The sequence below is a fragment of the Bombus pyrosoma genome, linkage group LG7 (assembly GCF_014825855.1).
Source record: "Bombus pyrosoma isolate SC7728 linkage group LG7, ASM1482585v1, whole genome shotgun sequence".
In the NCBI taxonomy this organism is placed as follows: Eukaryota; Metazoa; Arthropoda; class Insecta; order Hymenoptera; family Apidae; genus Bombus; species Bombus pyrosoma.
The window spans coordinates 6,185,730-6,203,074 of NC_057776.1; the positions used below are offsets into that span (position 1 = coordinate 6,185,730).

Here is a 17,345-nt window from a genome sequence, read left to right on the forward strand (position 1 = left end):
ATTAAACTTAAGAAATGTTTCTCTAAACTTAAATTAAACAATTTACCATTCCACTTAATCCATTCGTCATTTTCAACATCAAATCGCAATATTATAATTCATTATTTTATCATAATGAATATAAAAAATATCTTTTCATGTTATAAATGTAATTTATAACAAGTAATCTCTATAATAGAGATTGATGGATATGACCAAACCGTTTAAAAATACATATCATGCATCAGCAAATAGTTAAATACTCACAAAGTGGCCACTTTTTTTTGTAGCCTGTTGACGCCGTACGGAGGTGAGGATCAATGCCATCACTATGCACATGTACGCTTTCGTGGACGACGTTGACGTACGACAAAACGGCGCCAACGTGGTCTCTGCCAGGCCAATAACGTCTTTCGAAATTTTGACGCTTCCGAGAGGGGTCGCGTGGAATGAACAATTGAAGAACAGGCAGGGAAACGAACAATCGTAGATAAGCATTGTGTATGCAACGACTATTCGAGTGTTGTCCACTTTATACGTATATTAGGTCAGTTTTTCACCAACCATTTAAATACCTGCAATTCATAGATAAATAGAATTTTGTTCTTTATTGATTATTAGATTATTTTTAGTCATTTTGAATAAATGTAATTGATAGAAATTTTCAAAAATTGTTTATCAATAATTTCTGCCATATGTAATTTATAATATTTTTGTGCTATATAGTTTATTAACATATGGCAGGCAGTGTAGACAATATTTTTATAAATATGCAATACCTCTTAATTCCAGTTTTGTATATTCTATAGACTTCTGAATTTTCTAATGACTGAAAAAAGGATTAGATTAATTAAATGCATTGATCACGAAATAAATAAACTTAGAACACTTTATCGACTTACCTCAATCCAACGAAATACGTTTTTATGAAGTGCATATGATTCTTTGGTGAACTTGAAAGAGGTAGATTGTTGAAGAACTCTCGACTTTGCTGAAGGAAGCAGATTCTATTTCAGTAATGAAAATCTTACAATGCGTGATGCGAAACTGAATTCCGCATCAAGATTTTATTAATTAAGGAAGGTACATTAAGATAATTAGAAGAATGTACCACACCTGTTCAACGTTTGCACGCAACTCCTGTTCTTTTTTAATATTCCAATTTCTCTAATCTCTAAAAAAGGGTACATCAACAAAGAATGAGATTGAAAAAAATTAACATTTTTTTCTATATGAAATATAGAAGATTTATTATCATTTTTATAAATTTCTATTTAGAATAATAAAAGTATCATGTTCATTCATCTTTTATTTTTATATGTTCTTTCTTTTTACTTATACATTATTTAAGAAAATTATTTCAGAAAATTATTTTATTGCAAAATTAAATATTTATTAAAGAAATTCTGTTTGATTTTGCATACCATTACAGAGTAGCTCTCCCTTGATATTTATTGTCCGTTCGAAACTGTCTTACTCTCCTTACTCTTCCATGATCATCCTTTTCAAATATTTAGCCACAAAGTACGCGGCAAATTGAAACAACATTCCAATTCTTAACATTTTACGTAACGTTTTACCTAAAACATAAATTTCAAAAAGAATTATTATTTATTATAAATTACCACAAATGCTATTTTGAATTGTTATTTTATTGGCCACTAGAAATATTAGTTCGAGAAGTTTCCGGTTAAAAATCACAAATTGCAAGTTATTCTGTCTATCAACAGGATATAAATAATAAACACTATATATGTACGTGCGTGTGATTATATCATTTGCTTCATTTGTTTTCTCTCTAAAAGGATATGAGTTATGTATCCACTGTGGCACACCTAGGTTAAAAGGCCATAATTTTGTAAATATATCATGCTGTGAATAAGATAGATATTTCCTTTATTTAAGCTTGATACTCATCGAAAGTAATATATCACAGTCATTTACGAAATTCAAATGTTATTCTTAATAATAAATCAGTTGGTCCTTCAAATATTCGAATCCTGCTTTTAACATTCAAAAAACATTTAAAAATCAGATCTAAAACTTTTAATAATCAGTTGTAGTACTTTTTTCAAACAAAAGTCAATACATAACGTATAGACTGCGATTTGCAAATTTAAGATTCGAAAAATCTATAGAATATAATATGTAAAGATATATAAGATATTTAAAGCACTTATTATGATACTTAGCAGATGAAACAAATTTCTATTTAGATACGACTTCTTTAACTATGTTTATAAAAATATCAAATTGCATAAACATCCGCAGTCTAATGATATGAATCTGATTTACCGACAATGATAAAACCGTTGTAAGTCAGCGCACTCTGCGACATTCACAATGTAACGTTACATACTAGAAATTTATCTCTTTTATCCTAAGAAAATTTTAATTGAATTTATCGTTAACTTCATCATAATTTTACGTCATAAATATTTTTCTATCCTTAGGTTTCAAAAATAAAATTGTTCTTGAGCAGCAGGTGATATTCGCAAACAACGTTTCGGACAACTGTGGTTGGCAACTATGTTTGGCAATCTGCCATATGAACAAGTAGTGTGAATGTAAGCCAATTATGACATAATATCGTTTGATTATCGCAACACACATTGCCAATATATCTTTATGCACTATACAATGTTGTTATATAGCATAACTTCATTATGGTTCGCTACCATTATCGCTCAATACCATAAATAACCTATATTCCATGTACCGAGATCCCTGAGAATTTGAATGGTTCGATTACGAAATTTTTCCTAAAGAGGGCGTGACAAAGAAGGGTGTAATATTTTTCACGCAATAATTAAACAAAAGAATACTTCTTTCTCTAATTTTACCATTATATAAACTAGTAATATAACTTTTCAGTGTGTCTATTAAAAAATTTCATAGAAACAACAGAATTACATTTGATACAAAAGTTTGATGATATTAAATGCAAAGGTGCAAGGAAGTATGAAACTTTGAAGAGAAGTTTGTTGCAAGTATACCATGAAGTATAGAATATACATATGTACATACAGTTGATCACAAAAGTAACCTCCTATATATTTTTATTAATATATTATGTATGATGGTATATGTTATTGAAACACAACTACCATGATTATATGTATTGGTAAAATTTGAAACAAACCTTAAAATGTATATAAAAACTACGAGACATTTAGTGCAAGTATATATTTCACATTTATAAAGAAATGAGAGAAGTATTAGTCAATTGTCCATTATATTAAGTCTTAAATTCATTTAGTTAGATTGTTTTTGACAGTTATTATATTTAAGATGCCTGTTCATAATGTACATATACTAATTTTTTATCAAATGTATGTTTACAACAAATATCTTGTAATTTATATATACATTTTCAAATTGATTTCCAATTTTTCCAACGTAATCATAGCACTCGTGTCTCATTATAGCGCTAATGAAATTTTAAAATATCTCCTGTAACACATCTACAGTACGTATAACTAACATATAAGTTATGTATAGTGTATAGTAAGTGTTAAAATACTTTCGTGAGCCACTGTACGTTAGGTAACACAGTAGAAAATTTCCAAAATGGAACGTATGCTTCTAGCTTTAGTCGTTTGAGCGCTGAACTGTTTGGTAAGGTATAACTTGCATTTCCTTTGCATTTAATCCCGTCAATTACATAACAGAGCTGCGACGACCGGAAGCGCTGCTTAAAAAGCGTCAGCCAAAGAGTCAAAGGTATTTCTATGAAGCCCTTAGGATTGCAGGGTTTACACATCACAATATTATGATATATCGTTTCCTAATAAAGAAACGTAACATGTATCGTATAACAATCGAACTCGTGTTGCAAAAGAACTTTCGTTTCTCCTTTTTTTCAGTTTCTCTCAATATATTGTACCTTAATATAAAGGCAACAACGATAAAATGATTGTGCAATACAAATATATATATATGTATATATCTCATCGAACTTCGATATTCTTTAAGTATCTATATATCTTAAATATAATACTGTATTATGTACATACAAATATAATATATAATACATACATTATATTTATATCGCTTTACAGCTTTGCTTTCTTGTTCGTCTCTTTTAAAGAATACAACGAAGAAAATATTCCCGCTGGAGTTTGGAACTGAAAATTCTTACGAGATCACAGGAAATCACGATTTTACAAACGGCGATCACGATAAACAATCGACCCCATTTTTGTTTGGACAAGGTACAAAAAATATTGTCAGCATACACGGTATGCAGAATGCGGTTTTACGTTAGAATATAAAACTCATTCACGATCTATTATTAAATAATTAAACAATAGCCTACTTTGCGAGATTATCGTCCGGGATAATCGGTCTGATTTATTAATAGAACCTCAGATCGATTGCCACTACGCTTACCGTATCAGAAGTTTTGAAATACTATGTGGAAAAACTACAAAGAGCCGGTTTTTTGCTCATTTCTTCACGGTTTATCCGCCTATCGGTGATTCTTTCATTTTCTTTTTTAAACTTAAACAGTACAATGAACTTATATACAAATACTAAGGAGTAAAAAGAATTATGTAATCAATATCGAGCATTCTCAGGTCAGAAGATAACATTCAATAAATAAATTAATCATCAACAAAAAAGAATGTATATATATATCGACAGGCGAACGAACAATTTTAAAGAGAAAGTGAAACTGAATGATCGAGACACCAGTAATAAACTTCCGCTTAATGAAGCGAAATTCGTTACTTCGAGTGAAGGCACTTTACCCACAGACTTATTTGCACTTTCCATTGCACGCACACGCAAGATCAATCTACGTTCTGCTCTATATACATATACATTGCTCAAACATCACTGTCACACATTTATAACGTTGCCTCTGTTTCTCGATATCGCGATAAAACCGCTCAAATGAAACTTGACCGATACAGCTACTTGCCGGAACGTAATAACAAACGACTCGACTTCTAAACTATCATTACAGCGTTACAGCTTTCTAGTTTTTATCCACTTGTACGTCTCTAAAGTCTATCCAATTTTGTATTAACATGCAATTTATTCGGTTTAAGAAAATAAAAACAAAAGTTGTTAGAATTGCAAGCCATAAAATCAGCTATCGCGAGCTATCAACGTGAAAAATCAGGAAATAAAGGAATTATGTATGTTTAAATAAAGAATTATACTTGTATGTATATCGTTAGATATAAGAAAAATGAAAGAGGAAGTCGAGGTGTATAAATCGTCTATTATCGTTCGAGTTTCATTCAAGGGTTGTTTTATCTAGAAACAAATTGCACCTCTTCAAAACGAGCGATCATCGGGGATATATTTGCACATTTGCTTCGCAAAAATATTCCCAACAGTTCGTGTGTTACATTGCTACATAAATCACTTTCGCGCTTTTCTCTTTACCGAAAATATCATATATACACATATATACATATACATTTGCGCGTATTAATCATTTTAAGTAAAACAACATGAAAGTTCATGCTAGGAATTGGTAGAACACCAAAATCACGCACACATGGTGTATCGCGTGCATCGCTAGCCAAAATCGATACCACAATATGTAGCCTCGCGAACAAAGAATTCAGCTTAGGATATATCTTCAACTTTGTGAATTCCTTTGTAAGCAAATAACGTAGCAACGATGACACGCGAAACACATTGCTCGAGCTGCCAAGATTACCTTTCAAACTTTCTGTCAATGTATATATACATTTATATATATGCATTATTCTAATTTATAACAAGCCTATCCAGTATACACATTCGCCGATACATAAGATTTTGAGTGAATTCTATTTTATAAGATCCTTTGTAAAATTTCGAGTAGATTTCACTCTTTGCAATCCAATCCGTACAAACGATCGATATTTCGATTTTTTCTTTTTTTTTTTAAGACTTTACTGACGAAACGAATGATTATTTTAATTACTTTTAAAAGAGGAATATTTAAAAAATTATAGAAATGGTTTACAGAATTATTGTCAGTTTTAACGGTCAGATTGATTGATTTTAGGATCGATTGTATAGATGGAGACCGCAAAGGGCGGAAATTGCGAATTTCGTGGCGAAACGCAATTCACCAGGCTTAAAATTTCAAGCAGAGATACATATGCACGCGATTTATATTTTTTATTAATTTTCACTCGGTAACTCGATTACAAAAGTTGAAAAAAATTGAAAGAGAAAGCAAGCGGTGAGAGTGGTGAAATAGTAGAGGACCGTTAATGGGCATATCTCTTCCTCCTTGCTTTTGCTTTATGCGCGAAGAAAAAGGTAATGATATAACGCTAAAAACGGTACAATATGTATTTTATACATTCTGTTCAGGCCATTGTACGTGCTCGTGTTACAAGTATTATATATTCGTATCTATCACGCGCTGGTATATACAAATCGATACACATCCCGCCACATTCTTTGAAATTCACCAGCGTTCGCCCTTTAAAACTCTTGCAAAAGGAAGCAATAGAACCAGTAACGTAACGATAGAATTGAGATATTGAAGATTTTCCATGATGTGAGAAATTAAAACTATTCGTTATAATAAATTTATACATCTAGTCAATTTGTGCATGTATCAATTTTATAAGTAAATGTATTCGCAAACAATGAAATTTAGGTTTTTAATAATAGATCATAATCATACACATGCATTATTTAAGGAAGGAATACATTTACCAAGAATAATGGACATTTTCATACTTAATTAATAATTTTGTTGAAACGTTACATAAATCCACGCATTGACTAATAAGTGTATATATTTACCAAATAGAACATTTTTATCGTAACATATCAATGAACTTGCTTCTCACATATCATTTGCAACATCATAATCGATGAAATAGTTGTTGAAAGCGTTTTAAAGTATATTGAAGATTATTTAAAAGTTTAAAAATTTCGATATGTTAGAATAAGTAAAAATGTTTGAACAGAAAAAGAGTAAGTTATCTCTTAGGTCTTAGGCCACATGAATTATAAAACACAGATAACGTAAGGAAGAACCAAAAATCGATTTTCTGTGATAGTAGGCGAATCGAGGTAGATCCATAGAAATTTCAGATAGTCAAATAATATAAACTTCACGAGTCGTAATAAGAAAAGATAAATTTTTGTAATCTATAAATAATAATTCATATACCTTCGTCCGTGAATTTCTAAAATAAAAAGTGAAAAATAGAAGTAAAAGAACATTGTTTCTAAAGATATGAAATAAAATGATCTATAAGTCCGTAAGTACCTTAGGTCTGTTAAAAAAAAAGGTAAAACAAAAATGATTAATATATGTGAATTAATTAAAATAAGGATAACAGAAAATAAAAGAAAAAATTGATCAAACAGGGAAAAGAGTGAAAGAACTATGGATCTACATAAAATCACAATATTGCGATCGAACTTACGAATCTTTAAAGGAAAGCAATAGAAAGCCGCGCTTTAGTTCCTCTACTATCTTCCATTATAAGTAGAGAAAATAAATTTCTCTATTTTCATTTACGGAAATTTCATTTCTCTTTCTTCTTTATCACGGAATGCTTTAAACAAATACGAAAAAAATACAATGTACGTTAAACAGGAGTACGGTTTGTCGAGTGCTGGCAAGGTCCTCGGTAAATTGCAATGTTTTATTAAACAGTCAATTAGTTTTCCAAGGATTTATCTTGCTACACTTAATTCCTGTGCATTTCGCTATCGATATCTACATGTATTTTTCGTTTTTATTCAAGATAATGATTCGTTTGCTTGCTACCCGAGTTTCAGAATATCATTTTTCACAAAAATTCTTTTCTGTGAAGAGTAGTAGATTATAAATATTTATGCAAATTATTCAAAATTCTTTCATTCATTAAATATTGTAACTAAATTTGTTTCACTCACTAAATATTGTAACAAATACCTTACTTTGGATATTTTATATATTTTTACACATTTCTTACACTTTTGCATCCATAAATTTCCCACAAATACGTAAACATGTAAATACGTAAACATCCACAATCGAGCGATGAGATTCGTAAAACGAATAATCAAGATACATAAAAAGAAACTTTCAGTTAGCTAATAAAGAAACTACCGATGTTTTTACGATCACAATGTATGTATGTAAATACGTATATGTATATATATATATATACATATTTATATATATACACACACATAGTTTTACAATTCTTTGTAAAAAAAAAAAAAACTCCATCGACATATCTATTTTCCTTTTTTGTCACAGATGAGAAACGCTCGAGAACATTCAACGCAGTGGATGAAAAAAGAAGAAACGAAATGAAAAGAAAACGGGTTGGTCAGGCAAACGAACCATCGTCAACAGAACTCGTTCGTCACATTTCTTTTTTCTTTTCTCTTTTTTTCGTGCAATCGTCTTTGTTCCTTCGCAATAGGAAAAACAAGAACAAAATAAAAATGATTGTAAGATATTGGATTGTAATATATTCAATAACGACCTGCTCTTATATCTATTGTATTTCGCGCATTCGTCTTTACAATATAACATTCGTTTTCGTTTTTTTTCTTTCATTCAAATTCGAGCTCTCCTCGCAAAAAAACGAAATGAACACATGTTATTATGTATTATGTATATTACTCGTGAAAAAAGTGGGGGAAATGTACGAAGTGGACCAGAACATAAACATTGCATTTTTATTAATACACTTTGAAGATTCATTTGACATGCCTGTTTATAAACGAGCCTCGATGAAACGATTAAAAATGTGGACAGGCGGAGAAAAACAGGCAATTAGCGTTTTATTTCTGGTTAATAGGCAAGTGAATAAAGAGAAGCGATCCGTGAAACGAATTCTAAAGGCCTAGAGCTGCTCTCCTTTTCTTCCTTTTTTGCTTTCCTCGTTTCGACACGTAACATTCACCTTTAAAGGCTAAAAGGATCAACGCTAAAGCAAAATCATTTTTACCTGACATATAAATATTCTTTCTTTTTTCACCTTGCTTGTACTTGTAATAACACATATGTACGTAAAACAGAAGTTTCTTTTGTCTTACATAAAATCCTAGGAGGTAAAATATCGACCATTACCGAAGCAACAACCGTATACATTGTATAATGTCCCTTGTTCCATCAATACTTGTATCAGCACTGATTAGAAGTGCTAACGACAAGGTTGTATCAATGTAACGTTGATGGTCCTGCTTCGATAATACATCTAGTACTTTGTAATAAACGCGTGTACATGTATCTGAGAATCGAATCAAGTTTCTTCAAAGAGCATGAAGAGACGGAGCAAGAAAACGAGATAGAGAGAGAATGCGTTTATATGTACGTGTACATCCTTTATATCTATATTATCTATGTAGTTTTATTTATATATGTATATAGGCGAATCAATCGCACAAAGAAGTGTGAATCTAAGACAAGGAAAATCACCTCGTCTAGGATCACACCAACTCTTAACCCCATTCCCCCGTCTGTACGTCCAGAGATACACACAACGATCTCCCTATGTGACGATTCCACAGTGGGTTTCTTTTTTTCACGCAGTAATTAATACGTATGTACAGAATACAAAAAAACGATCGTTCTTTCTTATTTTTCAAAAACGGTGTATATTCCTTCCTTGGTAAAAACTGCAGCGAAAGTTTCTTTCCTTCTTGTTTTCCTCTTTATCCTTCTTAATAGAGAGAATTCATGCACTTTCTACCAATTGTTACCACGTCCCCGACCTCTGAAGCCGTTACCCCTAAATTGTCCACCGCGTTTCAGTCCCCTCGGCATGAAGTTACCGATCACAGGTCCACGAGGTCCCCTGTCCATCCACGGAGCTCTTGGACCACCCCTGAAACCCCTACCCCGAGGTGGACCACCCCTCCAAGGAGGAAATGGAACCGGACCACCGAGACGCGGTCGGAAGTTCGGCCCAACAGGACCGTCGAAGTCGTACATCCCTTGATGTGACTCCGCCGAGGCCTGTGGTATCGGCCCGTTCAAACCGGCGTCAGACTCTGTCGGTGTCTGCGGCCCGTTCGACACGATCCTCTTTTTACTACAGCTAACATCGCTCTCGTCGAAGCTACCATTCGTCGACGGTCTCTTCAATTCGTTGCTTGGTGTTGAATTTCCAAGATCGTCCACTTGATCTGGTATATGTTGCTGTTGCGACTGCTCGGGCAGATTCATTTCTTGACCCGTATTTTCAATAGATTCGCTACTGTCACAGGTCTTCTCTGAGATTACAGCTTCTGGTTCGATGTGCTCTTCATATTCTGAGACAGGAACATATTGATTGTGCTGCGAGTCTTTAGGCTCCGTTATCACGGGTACAACAGTCACTTGGTTCATTACTTGTTGTTCGTCCGGCTCCATAATTGGAGGTTCAGACTCGTGTTCGTGAAGATTCGAACCACTTGAGTATACAGATTGCTGGTCGAGGCTCCGTGAGTTTGGTGTGCCGTGTGGTAATCTACGATCTTGACAGTTTTCTTCTTGTTCGGTGTCTGGAAGATGCTCTGCATTCGTTGGCGCTTTGTTTTCGTTGGACAGTCCTATGGGCATACCATCTTCGTCGAGAATGACAACAGTGTCTGGTGCTGGTACCAGTAAAGGGCGACTATTTGGTAGGATTTCTGGGGACGATCTTTGATGTTGTTCTTGCGATCGGGATTTGCGACTGTTTTGAAGGTTCCTTTGTTTGTGATCATCCGAATATCTGTCTCGTCGGTTCCTTGGAAAACCACGACCACCTCGACCTCCTCGGTCGTTCCGATGAAAACCGATATCTCTATGCTGATGCTCCGTTGATTGGGAATACCTGCCACGCATTTGTGGCTCACCAAGGAACTCCTGATTAGGTCGTAATGCGTGATTTTCACGATACTCAAACTCTTGCTTTGAAAATTCTGACTGAGTTTGGTGCATTTGATGGAATTCTTGTGGAAAATCCTGCTGGTTTTGGATGAAATTTGGCGGTGGCCTGTTTTGATGAAAATTTGATTGAGCTGGATGAAATTCTGCGGGATTGTGTCGAAAGTCTGTTTGATCTTGATGAAATGATGGTTGGCCTGGGTGAAACTGCGGTGGCGGAGGTGGGGGAGGAAGAGGCCCTGAATGCATCATGTGCACGTCTTGCATTATTTGTCCGTGAGATCCTGGCATTTGACCCGCGGGAAGCGGAATCATTCGCATGTCCATGTCCATGTGCTGTGAAGTCGCTGATTGATTACCGACTCTCATATCCCTGTCTTGTGATCGAACGTCAACTAAAACCCTCCCCTTTGGCTTACTGTCAGTCTCGTCGTCCGACATTTCCATGTCGACGCTTTCCACAATATCGCCTGGTTGCATGTGTTGCCTGATTCCGTATTACAAAGCATTAAAGTTGTTACGGTGAAAATTAAAAATGCTATTGCAATCCTACAAAATTCTAATAATTAAGCGAGTTTCAGTATCTTACCGGTAATCTTGATCGCCTGTGGACCACAAGTTGCTACTGTTAGCTAACGCATTCATAGAATTGTCGTTGACATTATGATTCGCCGGACTTCCTGTTAAACTAATCAAGTTTCGATGATCAACATCCGCTGCTTTCATCAAACGATATGGTAATTGATTCTCTACCGTTATCGGGATAGGTATTACTCTGAAAAATAATAAATTAAATATGTTTTTGCTCAAAATTCTCCGATTAGCATACATATATGAAATGATTCTTTTCGAGCTGTTATTAAATTCTTCACCTATGATCTACATCTCCAGCAGTACTTAAAAGAGATTCTTGTGGTTGAGAGTCATCGTATTCAACTGGATCTGTAAATCCAGCTTTCTCATACATGGGTGGTGACTCTGGTGTTTCAGATAAAATTTCATTTTTCCCTCTAACAGCGTTAGTCCACGTAGTTTCGTTACTAGCATCCCATCTATCCATATCACCATCTATCCAGGTTTTTGATTTTTCGTCGCATTCACCAGGCCAAGTCGGATTCATGCTATTTTTTCCTGGAAATATTACGGAATCTGCTATGTTATAAACTTATAGAGCTGATATCAAAGCTTTTATATGTTATATTGCAAAATAAATTCATACCCTTTTCCTCCCATTTCGCTGGTTCCTTCATAGTTTCACTCGTAGGTGTCCACGTTGGAAACTTAGGTGGTAACTTATTATAACAGTTTTCATCGTCGAGAAAAATTGGTGGAGGTAATGGTGGAGGTGGTAAAGGATTAACAGTATTATTATTAGTCGGGCCATCAAAAGGTACAGTAATGTTACTCTGGCTGTTTTGACTGGAATACGGTGAAGGAGTATGCGACTCGCCGGATAAGTTTCGAACAGGTAATGGAGTACTGTGGGTTATAGGACAATTATTCACACCAATAGGTGTGTTTTGATTTCCCATAATTCTTGAGATCACAGGAGTTACTGAATGCTGCCCTAGTATAGGCGAGTGCCTATAATTTGAACGCTGTGGAGATTCTACTCGCGATTCTGGAATATCTAAACCAAGACCAGGAATACCACCAGGATCTTGAGATCCATCAGAGGAAGGAAGAACAGTCTTTAAGAAACTAGAGATATTAAAATCTGCACTATTACTTTCATTTTTGGAGGGCCTCATGTTGATTACTTCTATTGGTTTAGCCTAGTAAAATATGCATAATATCTTTATTATGTTTTATCAGATAATAAATGTTTATTTTGATTAAATATATACCTCCAATGATTCGTTATACTGCTGTGACATTCCAGTAGGCGTTAACGATCTTTCATTAAATATGTTTCGCTTTAATGTGAAAAACGAATGATTTACAACAATATTCATTGAAATTAATATGTTCTTCTAACTTCAGTGTCTTACCATATTACCAAAATCCACATTTCCTCCCATAAAAGATGAAAAATTATTAGTAAAATCACCAGAATCATTGCCTTGGCCCATTTCTGGAGCTGGTACAGGTACTGGATCATACTCATGAGAATATGAACCATACATAGATGGTGGTGCTACATCTATAACTCCCAACTGATTTTGAGATTGATTTTCTTCTCCTGGAAGTTCTATATCACTATCAGGACTTGGAGATGGAGCATTTATGTCTGGTGATGGAATTGGTGAAACTAATGTTGGTAAAAGCTCGTCCAATTTTTTCTTCAAATTTTTTACACGACTACCAAAATTTCTGTAAGCCTATTAATAAAGAATTTTAAGAATGTTGAGAAACATTAATGAATATTATGGATAGTGCACTGATTTTTTTTAATGTACTTACATTAGTAACTATTTTCACTTCACCTCTTTGAGTTTCATAAAATTGATCAGCCTGTTCTAACAGCTCAAGTACTTGAGTTCTTTCTCTAATTTCTGCCTCCAATGCACGTACATAATTCTCAACATTTCTAACTGCCAAATCCACTTCCTTTTCTGCATCTTCAACCCTTCTCCTATCTTTCAAAGAAGCACACAATTCTTCTGCATTCTCTATATCTATATTGCTGTCACGTAAATCTCTTAATCGAGCATCAGTTGCTTGTTCTAGTGTAGCACATGATCTCATAGTAGAAATGAGTAAAGCAGCTTGAAATTCTTCTGGAGGTACTGTTGGCTGGGGTTCTAGTTTCTTCTTTGGAGCTGCTGAAATTAATCCGGATAGGTCTGCCAGGAATTCTTCATCATACACTTGTCTCTGATCCCAAATTTTAAAAATCCTTAATATACGATGTTTCACTTTCTCATCTCTAACCATGGTCGTTGCTCGTTGCAGAGTTGTACCCCAGGATTCCACAAATTCAAAATTTTTTCTCTTGGAGTATTGTATAACATCATTTGCCAGATAAAAAAGTGTAAGGCGGTGCTCAACTTTTACTGTCATTTAAGAAAATGTTACTGTTATCTTACAAGTTACAAATCAATAAAAAAAAAAATGATATAACTCAAGAACAATCTCAAAATGTATTAAACTAAATAATTACAAATAAAAATTTATATAACAGCATGTATATTTTGAATGACAATAATCAAATATTACAATAACATAATACATAAATTTTTAATATTTTACAAAAAAAATTAAATATCTCATCAATTACAGTTTACATTTTACATTCTTAATAAAACCCTTTAAGATCACTCTATTTCCCAATACCAATAACACAAATAATCTAAATCTTAAAACATAAACAAAGAAAAACAAAACTTAAAACTAAATACAACAATGATTTCATATTGAAACAAAAATTTACCCTTCTTAAGAACTTGCAACCAGGTAGCGACAATCTTCTTATGGTGCTGTCTCCTCTCCAAACACCAAGCAGAAAGACCTTGTATTGACTCCTGCGAATCTTTCAATGTGTGAAGCCTTCGTTCGAAGAGCTCCACATCAAAATCACTTGACGCCATTATAGATTGGAATAACACATTTAACGTGATGTTTACAAGGTTAATCCAACGTCACGTTTTAACGTGAACCACCGAGAGGAACACGTGGAACTTTGTTCTGCTATCATAGGTATGTCTATATACTCAGACAATCAACCTAACCAAGTAAGTATCACTGCTGTCGATCGTCGGGTTATTAAACCTCGTGAACGTTCATTCAGATCAAACCATCTTATCCTTTTTATCCCTATAACGTTTTCCAATTCGTCGAACTCTGTTTCGCACAGAAAACAACCGAAATTTCTGAAAATCACTTCGCTTCGGAGTTCGCCTAATATGCACGCTAAAGACACCGCTTTCACGTCGCTTACGAACCTCAATGAAACTTCTTCGATCCCACTAGTAAATTCGTCGCAACGATAATTTCATCCACTCAGTATTATTGTACACGTAACATGTCAACTTTCGCTGGATATCTGAAAACTATCGTATTTCTATGTGACCGATCTTGAAAACAAGAGTCCGCCATCTTTTTAGGACCAAAACACGAGCGCGCAATGGCCGGCGCGATTTCCCAGTATACAGGGTAACACTGAAATAAGTAAGCTTTGGTAACATCGTTTATCCTTCCTGAGGATGAAAAAAAGTCATGTAAACATAGATCCAAGGACTGTCTTTTCTGAGATATAAACATGTTTTGATTATATCGAATGTTTCTTAAATAGTTCTCACGTATAGAATTATGAATCAATTGTGGATTTTTATTTTTCGTATTGTTATTTTTTATTCTATATTTTTATCAATACAATTAATGTAGAACTTATAAATCGCAGTGACTCATTTGACCTATTAACAAAATAGAGGAAATTATTATAGATCCACTCTACTTTAGACATTTCATATATTTTTGCATATTATGTATATACATATTTGAAATTTTGTACAAATGCATAAAAATCCATAGTCTAATTATGAGCAATGTCAACATTTTCTTTTTGTCATATAAGAGCTAAATATTAGTAAATATTATAACATATATAAAAATATCGTATTGTATTACAGTATTTGACAAAAACCGGAATATACCGGGAATTTTTTAATGTCTTTGATAATCAAATAATAATATGAATACGCATATTGATAATACAGAAGAAAATCATGTTTAATAATTTAATTTTGTAATCGATGCACAGTCAGGCAGAAGCTGATTCCAGTATAAAAATAAATTAAAAATGCAGGATGTTTTAGACAAATTTGTTTTCGAGAATATTAGGTTTGAATAGTTAGTTAGTAATGCATTTATAAGTAACTTGGCTAGTTTGCTCAATTTATACATATAGTCATCACTGTGTACTTCTATGTTTATAAACAATCTAAATTAGGATTTGTATAATTTAATTTGTAGGTATAATTTAAAATAATGCATTAAGGTCTTAATATTGACATTAATAATATATAAAATGTTAAAAATGTTGTCCTCGATGTCCATGACAATTGCTTTATTTATTATTCTTAAATCGTAAAAACAATTAAATTCTTGATATCGTAAATACGGTTTTAAATTTTCGTTAACTAAAATAATACATCAATTATTGAAACTTTTACAATTATTTATAATTATATCAAATCATAATTGACAGTTATAAATACGAATTAGTTAGCTCGAAACAAAATTCTGAAACAGCATTTTTTCACAGGATACACTACATTTCGCTTTCAAACTTCTTAATTGATTTCTATATTAAATAATACCAGAAAAGAAATCTCTGATAACATGTTTTCCAGGTAACAGTTTGGACTTTGGTTCTCTCAGGACTAATAATAGAGAGGAAATTTCCTCTTTGCTAGTAACAAATCAAGCATAAATAATCTCTTTTCATATCGCATTTTTATGATTGATTACCTCTAATTTAATAATAATAATAATAATTAATTAAGAATAATTTTATTACTAATTAAACAAAACGTAAACTATAAATATCACAAGTCTTATAAAGATTAATGCTTAATTCATTTACCAATAATATCTAAAAATGTAAATTATGTTATGTAAATTGAACATGTTACGTAAATAAAACAAATTTATGTAACGTCTTTCTTAAACCTGAATCGGTTAAACGCTAACTGCCTTAGTATTCCTTTTACTGTAAATTTACCATTGGTTAGGCTAACAATTTATATCTCAGTTTAATTACAAACTTTATTTAGAAAATTAATTATTGTATCTATAGAAAAACAAATTTAATGATACTTAGGAAGCGACATCTCGAGTAGAAAGATTGTAACTTAAGTTAGTATTAAGTAAATGTAGAGATGGAAAGAAGTTTCCTGGAACGAACGCAAATTTGATTGGTTATTTCTGATGAACCCAATACAATCGTAATAGCAAGCACGCCTATCGGTCAGAATTTTCGCATTAGAATCGCAATAGAATTCTATCTATTTCGCAATAGAAGGTCAGAAGTACGGGAAATAGAGATGAATAGAGAGATTTCGAGAACAATGTTACAAATGTCTGTCAAAAAATTGACACTGAGAATAAGGGCCTCTCGTGGCCAACGGTTGCACTGTTCGCCGATTTCGTATCCGGGAGTCGGGAGAAACGAGCGAATGCTCGGCGAGAGGAGAAATGTATGATCGTGACTCTGGCTTGTATCGGTGAGTACTGGAGGAGGAATACGCGCACGGCACATTACACTGCCAGAGCAAACATATATATATGTACAGATATACTGCCAGCCATGAGTACTAGGATACTGATTGATGTTGTAATATAAATCACATGCCTTTTATTGCTTTTATTTTCTAGTTATTTTATTATAAATTTATTATTCCATTTGCATTATACATGGCTTGTAATGAAGACTAAATAAAGTAAAATTTGTTAGAATTATCTAATAAATATGACAAGTAGATATACTAATACTTATGTCCGACAGTGTAGATAAATTTGTTGTCAACTACCTATTTTGAAGATAGTCCTCAACCAATTTCGATAATTTCTGAATATAATGAAGCAATTTATAGCA

At 33.1% G+C, this 17,345-nt stretch overlaps 2 protein-coding genes across 3 annotated transcripts in view; both read right to left on the reverse strand.

Moving 5' to 3' along the window:
- Window positions 1-808, reverse strand: part of LOC122569665 (multiple C2 and transmembrane domain-containing protein) — a 40,146-nt gene extending 39,338 nt beyond the window's left edge. The window contains exons 1-2 of the mRNA XM_043731041.1: window positions 759-808; window positions 247-554 (exon numbers count right to left, since the gene is read on the reverse strand). The gene's annotated coding sequence lies outside the window, so the exon portion shown is untranslated. The remainder of the gene's footprint in view (window positions 1-246; window positions 555-758) is intronic.
- Window positions 809-1,858: 1,050 nt separating this feature from the next.
- Window positions 1,859-14,885, reverse strand: LOC122569664. 2 transcript variants are annotated; one of them, XM_043731033.1, is made up of 8 exons: window positions 14,181-14,885; window positions 13,211-13,803; window positions 12,799-13,128; window positions 12,655-12,723; window positions 12,027-12,582; window positions 11,680-11,938; window positions 11,397-11,582; window positions 1,859-11,294 (listed from the first exon to the last, which is right to left on the reverse strand). In XM_043731033.1, the coding sequence occupies exons 1-8, from the start codon at window positions 14,335-14,337 to the stop codon at window positions 9,644-9,646; spliced, it is 3,801 nt and encodes a 1,266-aa protein (XP_043586968.1). In that variant the 5' UTR covers window positions 14,338-14,885; the 3' UTR covers window positions 1,859-9,643. The 2 variants fall into 2 exon arrangements, with proteins under 2 accessions (XP_043586968.1, XP_043586967.1); XM_043731032.1 differs by having other exon boundaries at window positions 11,680-11,956.
- Window positions 14,886-17,345: the final 2,460 nt, after the last annotated feature.